Source organism: Plasmodium gaboni, chromosome 13 (assembly GCF_001602025.1).
Source record: "Plasmodium gaboni strain SY75 chromosome 13, whole genome shotgun sequence".
NCBI lineage: Eukaryota > Apicomplexa > Aconoidasida > Haemosporida > Plasmodiidae > Plasmodium > Plasmodium gaboni.
The window spans coordinates 5001-15701 of record NC_031493.1 but is presented as its reverse complement, the minus strand read 5'-3'; the positions used below and the strand labels follow the sequence as shown (position 1 = coordinate 15701).

General features: G+C 17.5%; 1 protein-coding gene across 1 annotated transcript; it reads left to right on the top strand.

Annotated features, from left to right (window-relative positions):
* Positions 1-4540: 4540 nt before the first annotated feature.
* Positions 4541-8981, top strand: PGSY75_1301600 (erythrocyte binding antigen-140; the record flags this gene model as incomplete). Its single annotated transcript, XM_018787083.1, has 4 exons — positions 4541-8306; positions 8449-8527; positions 8657-8739; positions 8908-8981. The coding sequence occupies 4 exons, from the start codon at positions 4541-4543 to the stop codon at positions 8979-8981; spliced, it is 4002 nt and encodes a 1333-aa protein (XP_018639825.1).
* Positions 8982-10701: the final 1720 nt, after the last annotated feature.

Below are 10701 nucleotides of genomic sequence, written 5' to 3'. Positions count from 1 at the left end.
AAAAAAAAAAAAAAAAAAAAAAAAAAAAAAAAAAAAAAAAAAAAAAAAAAAAAAAAAAAATTAAACAAAAAAAAAAAAAAAATAAAGCAAAAATAAAATAAAATAAAATAAAATACAAAATAAAATACAAAATAAAATACAAAATAAAATAAAATAAAATAAAATACAAAATAAATATAAAAGTATCTTATATAATTAGATAATTTCTTGATGAAATTATAAATATAAATAAATTATATATGAACTTTTTTATTTTAATAATAATTTTGATATTTAATATAATTTTTTTCTTGAATTCTTTTGAAGTATTTAAAGGAAAAAGAAAAATAAAAAAATCGTAGAAAAATAAATTGGGTTTACACATTAATAAAATATTAAGAATTAGAAAAATTTTAGAATTTTTTTTTTTTTTTATTTGTTGTTTTAATCGTATTCTTTTTCTTCGTTTTGTGAATTAAATTATTAACATGTGTAATATGAAATGTTCATTAAAAAAAAAAAAAAAAATAGATATATAAATATATACATATATATGTATAATTTTATTAATAAAAAAGAAAAAGGATAATATGTTATATTAATAATATTAATTTAGATAATATATGTATGAAAATATCAAAAAAAAGAAACAAAAAAAAAAAATGGAAAAAATATTATATAAAATTTTGAATAGAAATATGAAATATATAAAAAAAATATGAAGTTAAATAATGTGGAATGTTTTAAATAATTTATTTTTTTTCTTTTCTAGTATTATAATAAGTTAAAAACAAAGATTCACAAATGTTTTCTTATTTTAATTTTTTTCATATATATGAATATGTATTTATATATGCATTTTTTTTTTTTTAATATATGTGAAAAATTATATTTATTATAATAGCGAATAAAAATAAATTCAAAATATTTGAGGTAGTAACTATTATTTTGATGTAGTTAATATTTTAAGATTTAAAAATAGGATAAACCCCAATATATCTAATATATTTCAAGGTAAATATATACTTAAATATAATAAAGGATAGAAATATAGGAATAGCGCACATATATATGTAACTCTACATGATTTCTTCATTATAAAAATAACAAAAGTCTACACATTGTTATTATTTATATTTTGCATACTTATAAATGAATTAAGTTTTATATCTTGAATATAGACATAAGAAGTGTAATATAATGTATAATATATATATATTAGAAGGAAAATAAATAAATAAATAAATAAATATAAACCTATATTAGTTTTTAAAAAGATTGTAGTGATTACGATTTAAAGTTATAAATATGCATATATATTGATTATTAGTTGAATTCTTAAGTAAATCATATTTCATTTTTAATTTTTAAAGAATATATATTTTCCTCTTTATGCATTTGAATTTATTGTCTATTTTATATTTAATTTATTTGTCCGTTAAACATATATATATATATATATATATATATATATATATATTTTATTTTTATATTAATAAAGGTATTTAATAGGAAATTATAGTAAATAAGTATTTTACAAATTTAATGTACTAAAAAATAAAATCTTTGAGTTCTATAAATTTAATAAATAAATAAATAATATTATACATACGTAATTTTAATGGATAGAACATTTTTATTGTCTTTTTTTAAGAAATAGAGAATATTATTTTGTTTTATTATATATATTTAATATATTGTCTATTTGAAATTATGTAGGTTTTATTATTAAGAAATAATAATTATTGGTTATAATTATATATGCCGTATAAAAAGTCTAAATATATGTTTTGATTCTTTTATAAATATATAAACTTATATATGTTGTTTTTTTATTTATTCATGTACATTTTTTTTTTTTTTTTACATACCATATATTTTTATGGGCATAATTGTTTTATATTATTATTTTTGTCTATTTTTCTTATTGTTTTTTGTGCCTTATTATATATAAAAATAATATATTAAAAAAAAAAAAAAAAAAGGTGTAATAGATTATACTAATTTTTTTAATTAGATATAATTTAATTGATTAAAGGTAAATGTTTCTTATATTTTTTTTTTTTTGGTAGTTATAAGAATATTTTTTTTATAAAGAAAAAAATGAACTTATTTATTTATATAAAATAAATTAATATATTTTTATTAAATCTATTATGAAGTGATTTTATTATTTTTTTTCTTTGTAAATATTTTAACATCGATTAGAGAAAATTTATAATGTCTATATGATATAGTATATATAACTAATGAAAATAATATATATATATTATAGAGAGTACTAATAATAATAATAAAAAAAGGATTTAAATAAAATTGTGTTCATTATTAAAATTGTATATGAGGTTTTATTAAACATAAATATAAATATATAAATATATATATATATATATATATATATATATATATTAAGAAGATTATTAATTCTTTAGATATAATAAATTATAAACTAACAACTATAATAAACAAATGTATTATATATGTATAAAATTACAAAGAATCATATAAAATGAATCGAAGAAGTAAATAAAGATAACATAAAAAAATGTTCCTACGAAAACATTCATATATAAATATAAGAACAAATAAAGAATGCTTACACATTAAGTAATTGTTGAAAATATATTAATACATTGATAATATATTTTTTTTATAATTACAAGGTATTGATTTTTTTATTAAATATTATAATAATATAATCAAATATAAAATTAAATGAGAAATATATATTTAAAATTAAAGGAGATTTATTATTATATAATATTATATATATAATTTTTGGTTGTTATTAATTTATTTTGAAATATTTTATTATAAATATATTTTAAAATATATATAAACAAAAATCCTTAGTATACATATTCAGAATAAAAAATATATATAAACATTTACAGGAATGATAGAATATCTTTTTATAATATATATCATACAAAATGGAAACGGAAAAAAAAAAAAAAAAAGAAAAGAAAGAATTAATTAGTAATTAAAATCATTATATAGGAAATTAAACCAAACAATATATGTAAAAACACAATACCCTTATGTTAAATATTAAAATTAATCATTTCCTAATTTAAATAAATAAATAAATATATATATATATATATAGATTAATTTTTATATAATGCAAAAAAAGGAAATATATGTTATATAATGTAAGATTAAATAAAATAGAATAAATCCATATATTTTTAATACTATTATATAATAAAATATATATATATAACCAGTTATTTTTCATAATTGTAATAAACATGTAATATTATAACTATATTAAATACACACATTTTGAATTAGGTTTATAAAGTTGTAAAAAAAGGAGAAAAAGGAAAAAAAAAAGTTTTAAAATAAATGAAAACATACTTTTAAAATAAATTTAAAAATATTTTTTATAAATGTAGAATTAAAAAAAATATATTAAAAAAAAAAAAAAAAAGAAATGTAACATTATTAATAAAGAAAAATAATATGATTAAATTTATTGTGTATCACACGGTAAAAATAATAAAATAGTTCTTTTAAAAAAAATAATTATTGAAGATGAGTTAGTAGATTATAAAATTATAGGATTATTAAAAATTATAATTATTATAAATAATTTTAAATTCCTTTTTATTCTTTTTTCATTTCTTTTTTTTTTTTTTAATTATTATAATTTATTTATTCAGCTATTTTTATATATGGAGTAAATATTATAATAATATATCTTAAATTAATGCACCTTCTAATAATTATATTATAAATATAATTAGTGTAAAAATTAAATAAGAGATAAGAAAAAGGCTTATTATAAAAAACGTTATATTAAGATTACACATATGTATTATATATATAAATATATATTATATTTAAAAAAAGAATTCTATAATATATTTATAGCATGATATTAAAATTCATGTAAATATTCATTTTTTTCTTTTTTTTTTTTTTTTTTTTTTTTTTTTTTTATTTAATATTTAAAATATATATATATATATATATATTATATTTTACCATTTTCTAGAACAAATCTATATATTTATATATTTTTTTTAATATACAGTAATTATTTATATATATATATATATATATATATATATATATATAGGTATTATATATATATTTTTTTTTTATTTAATTTATTCATAAAAAATGTATGTTAATTTTTATTATTAAAAAGGTTTTAAAATAAAAATGAAAAATTATGAAAAACATATATAAATTGAGAATTAAAAAGAGAGAGTAAGAAACGAATTAAAAAAAAAAAAGTAACATCAATAATTAAATGGTTAATATTTCTGTTAATTAAATTAATTAATTAAATATAATTCAAGTTAATTAAAATGTGTTTTATAATTAATTTTTAATTCAATTTTTGGGTTGTAATATTATATGGTTGTACATATAAATATAAATATATATATATATATGTGCATATTTAATTAAATTTTAATATTTAATTTTTTTGTTTTTACTACATTATACATATATATATATATATATATATATATATATATATATATATATATATATATACATGTGTATAATATATAATTATAATTAGATGAATAAATTATATACAATGAAACGATATTTCAATGTATATTTTTTAATTCCTTTATTTTTGTTATATAATGTAATAAGAATAAATGATTCAATTAGAAGTAGAACACTTTATGATAGAGAAGACGAATCATCAGATATTTTAACAGTAAAATCAGGCGAATTAAATAATAATCATAAATTTAATATATATAATTCAGATTATGAAAATGTAAATAATCAAGAAATAAGTAGTTTTTTAGAAAATAAAATTGAGAAGAAAGAGAAGTCTTCGGGTTTTATAAATAATAAAACAAAATCAAATGATGAAAAGCCACCTTCATACTCATATAGGAATGACAAATTTTATTCACTTTCAGAAATTGAAGAAAATTCAGGAAATACAAATAGTAATAGTTTTCCAAATAATTCTGAAATATCTTTTGGAAATAATTATAACAAATATAATTTTATACAGAAACGTACTAATTATGTTTGTGGAATAAAAAGAAAATTAATAAAATGGGTATGTCCAAGAAACAGTAAGGGAATTACTGTATGTGTTCCCGATAGAAAAATACAATTATGTATTGCAAATTTTTTAAACTCAGATTTAGAAACAATAGATATATTTAAAGAAATGTTTTTAAAATCTGTTATTTTAGAAGCAAAATTATTATTTGACAAACATGAAGGAAAATATTCTTCAATATTTTGTAATGAATTAAGAAATAGTTTTTCAGATTATAGAAGTATACTTATAGATGATGACATGGATTTTGGGGGTAATACAGATAAAGTGAAAGAACATATTAATAATAAATTTTCCTATTATTATAGCCAATCCAATATGGAAAATATAAATGAAATAAAAAAAAAATGGTGGGAAGACAATAAAAAAGAATTGTGGAATAACATGATAGAAAAATATAAAGGAAAAATAAGTAATGAATGTTCCAAAATACCTGAGGACGAACCTCAGATTAATCTATGGATAAAAGAATGGAATGAACATTTTTGGATGGAGAAGGATAGATTGTTTTTAAATATACGAGGTAAGTGTGCTGAAAACAAAAAATATGAAGCATGTTCTGTTGGATGTAGACTTCCATGTTCTTCATATACTTCATTTATGAACAAAAGTAAATCAGAAATGGATGTTTTGATGAACTTGTATAAGATTAAAAATCCAAAAGAAAATCAACATAATTTTCTGAATGAGGTATTTAAAAAAAATAAAGAAAAAAGTATAGTGGATATTTTCAAAAATGAAAAGGGATATGATGATTTATGTGATTGCAAATATACTGTTACTATTATTAAAAGTTTTTTGAATGGTCCTGCTAGAGATAATGTAGATATTGCATCAGAAATTAATGCTAATGATATTCGAGAATTTGGATGTGGTTACAAAAGTAATAATAAAAGAAGTTGGAATTGTACTGGATCATTTACGAATAATTTTCCTGGTATATGTGTACCCCCCAGAAGACATACATTATGCCTTGGACGTACATATAGCATAGAAGATGGGAATGAAGATCGTTACAGGGAACATTTATTTGCAGCTTCAATATATGAGGCACAATTATTAAAATATAGATATAAGGAGAAGGATGAAAATGCATTGTGTAGTATAATACAAAATAGTTATGCAGATATAGCAGATATTATCAAAGGATCGGATATTGTAAAAGATAATAATGGTAAAAAAATGGAAGAAAATTTAAATAAAGTAAACAAAAATAAAAACAGAAATGAAGCATCTTTGAAGAGTTTTCGTGAACATTGGTGGGAAAAAAACAGAGAAGATGCATGGAATGTAATGTCAGCAGTACTTGAAAATAAGGAGGCTTGTAAAGATTCTGATAAGTTTCAAAAGATCCCTCAATTTTTAAGATGGTTCAAAGAATGGGGGGATGATTTTTGTCAGGAAAGAAAGGAGAAAATATATTCATTTAAGTCATTTAAGGAAGAGTGTAAGAAAAAAGATTGTGAAGAAAATACATGTAAAAATAAATGTAATGAATATAAAAAATGGATAGATTTGAAAAAAAGCGAATATGATAAACAAGTTGAAAAATACACAAAAGATAAAAAAGACAAGATTTATGATAATATTGATGCAGTAAAAGATAAAGAAGCGAAAATATACTTACAAGAAAATTCCACAGAATGTAAAGATGTAAATTTTGATGAAGAAATCTTTATTGAACATACAAAGAAATATGATGAGCTGTGTGAAAAATGTAATGAAATAAAATATTTAAATGAAATTAGATATCCTAAAAAAAAACATACTATATATGACATAGACACATTGTCAGATGCACTTGATGGTGGAACCCCAATAAGTATTAATGAAAATATAAATGGAAAACAAAATAGAGTAGATGCCTCAATATCTGAAAGTAAGGAACTAAAAGATTCAAATGGTGCTCCTAAACCAGAAAGTGAAGTTTCAAGTAGAATTGAAAAACCAAGTAGTGATATAAATAAGAGTGAACAATTAAACAACCAGAATGTTTCTCAAGGAAGTAGTTATCATAAATCAAGTGAACGAAAAGAAGTATTAGAGAATGGAAAATCAAATATTACTAAAAATGACAGTGAGGTATCAAACTCACTTACATCTGAAATAGGTGATAAGAATAAAAATTCATTAACCACCGTAGGGAATGAAAACAAATCATTATTGTCTACTGCAGATCAAGGAAATATAGTTGATGCAATTAAGTTGGGAGAGGAATCAGTAGATGTCAATACTGATGATAGTGCTACGAGAATAAATGTGAATAGTCAAAGCAAATATTCTGGAAATTCTGGCACAATTAAGGGAAATCCTACTAAAGGGGATAACAATGAAGTTGATGCTACTTCAAATATACTCCATAATGTTCAAAGTACATCTGGTATAAATGATGGAAATTCAGAACAATCTTTAAGTAACTCAACGGATACATCAAATAATACATTAGACCCTTCAGAAATTGAAAGAAGTGATAATCAAGTAAATAATTCACATTCTAGTGGTGATTCAGATTCTTTGACAATCGAAAAAATTTCTTTAAAAGATAATAAGGAAAGTTCCCATGATTTACAATCCTCACGTAGTAATAGACATAATACACAGTTATCCTCACAATCAGATGATACAGTTAAATCAATTCAGGGTCTTGATCCTAGTAGATACAAGGAAGATGATAGGGATGATACATTACATATCTCTGAAGAACTATTAAGACATATTACAGGTGAACACATGAATAGTGAAGATAAAGCAATATCAAATACTCTTAATATACCTGGTATTAATATGAGAAATGAGAGAAGTGTAAATAGCCATGATTTTAATAGAAGATTTATGATGAATAATGATGAAGGTCATCAATATGTAACGCAAATTGAGGATAATGAAACCATAAGAGGACAAGAGAAGAGTGAGGATGATAATGATAGTTATGAAGATGAACAAACTAGGAGTATAAATTACAAAGAAAATTATCATAAAAAAAATATAGAAGAATATAATTCTAGAGATACTAAAAAAGTAAGAGAGGAAATAATCAAATTATCGAAGCAAAATAAATGTAATAATGAATATTCCATGGAGTATTGTACCTATTCGAATAGAAAGAATAGTTCATTAGGTTCTTGTTCTAAAGAAGAAAAAAAGAAATTATGTTGCCAAATTTCAGATTATTGTTTAACATATTTTAACTTTTATTCAATAGAATATTATAATTGTATGAAATCTGAAATGAACGATCCAGAATATAAATGTTTTAACAGCAAGGGTCAATCAAGTAAGTTCCATATATATATATTATGAAAATAACTAAATTAAAATAATTATCTTAATTTTCCATTTTAATATAATTTAAAGAATTTTTTTTATTATAAATATATTTCTTTTCCTTTATATAATGTTTTATATTTTCTTTATAGACATGCCGTATTTTGCTGCTGGTGGTATTTTAGTTATAATAGTTTTACTTTTGAGTTCAGCAACTAGAATAGGGAAAAGGTTATAAGGATAAGAATAAATACATATGACAATACATTTAATTTATATATTACTTACATTATTATTATTTTTTTAACAAGAATATAAATTATATTATATATTTATATGTATATATATTTTTTTATATAGTAATGATGAATATATTTTAGGAGAATCTAATATGGAAGCAGCTTTTGAAGAAAATAATTATTTTAATAATCTATCGCGAATATGTAAGATTAATATATAAAGTGGAAATTTCATATTTAAGAAATAAATGAATAAATATGTATTTATTCATATATATATATATATATATATATATATGTTATATTAATTATTATATAATATTATTTTATTTTATTTTATTTTATTTTATTTTATTTTATTTTTTTTCTTAGTTAATCAAGAAGTACAAGAGACAAATGCTTCAGATTTTTCTCAGTACAATTACAATGAAAGGGATATGTATTAATTTCAGTAGTATAAATAATTCAATTTATTTAAAAATAAATTATAAAATAACTTTTTTTCTTTTTTTTTCTTTTATGTTACATAAACACATATACATATATATATATATATATATATATATATATATATATATATATAATGATTTATAAATATGTAAATGAAAAAAAGTTTATACATTTGTCATATCAATTTTTTAATTTGTAAATTGGTATATATTTTTTTTTCAAATAAATAATTAATAATAAATTATGCTATTATGTAAATTTATTTCACATTATATTATTTTATTCTATTTATTTTTATTATTTTTTTCTTTTAAAAAGTTTTTTTATTTTTTCATAATATAATATATTAAAATTTTATAATTTTTCTTTATTCTGCTTAAAAAAACAATAATTATATTATTTATGTATGTTTATAAAATCATTAAAATGATTTTTAATAATTCAAAATGATATAAAATGAATTTTTGTATTCCTTTAATAATTTTTATACTATTATAAAATAAGGATTAAACTGGTCTATAATAATTGTAACTTAAATATCAGTGTGTTGTAATAATAAATAATTAAACACGTGTATAAAAATAACATATATATATATATATATATATTTATATATACATTTATAATATACATAAAAATATTCTATAATGCAAAAAAATAAATAGAAATAAAATAATAAAAAAAAAAATTAGCATATTTTTTATGTGCATACGTTAAGTACAAATACGACATAATAGGAATATAAGGATTAATCCATTTAAATGAATTCTTTTTTTTTTTTTTTTTTTTACGTGATAATTTTATTCTAAATATAAAATAATTATTATATAAAAAATTTAGTATAAAATATATATTTATGTATATATAATTTTATTTATTATTATCAATAGGAATTTATAACATGAAATTGTATTTTATAAGAAGTACAAATATATTTTATTTGTATTTGGTATATGTACAACAATATATTTAAATCTTATAATTTTAGAATTTTATATTTTTATTTATCATGTGTTAATGAACATATTGAATAATAAATAATTCTATGTATATTATATAATATTATATATAACAATATATTATTTCATATATAAAATGTTTTAATAAAATAGATATTATTTTTTTTTATGAAAAAACCTAATATATGATATATATATATATATTATGCTTTTATTACATGTGTTTTTCCAAGATATACCTATGTTAATATTATTTAATATACAAGTAATCAATCATAAATATTTAATAAACACTTATAATTATTTTGAATCATAATAATACTATAAATATATTAATTTATAATAATTGTTTTCATATTAAAATAAAAATGTATTTTATAATATATTAATATTACTTATAAAATATGATTTCAAGATTTTTTCTATTATATATATATATAATTAGTAATATCTTTATTTACATATAAAATATTCTTGGAACCAATGAAATATTTATAATTTTTTTTATTATTATAATTTATATTCATAAATATATAATATGTAAATTATAGCTATTTTAATTTAATGTTATAATTTTATTACTAAATAATTAAATACATTTATTGTAGAAAAATTGTAGGAATATATATATATATATATATATATATATATATATATATCATGGCTATATGTTTTTTTTTTTATTATTTATTGAATCAAATATATATGAGTGTAAAAAAGAAGATATATTTATTATATGTTAGAAATATTAATTAAG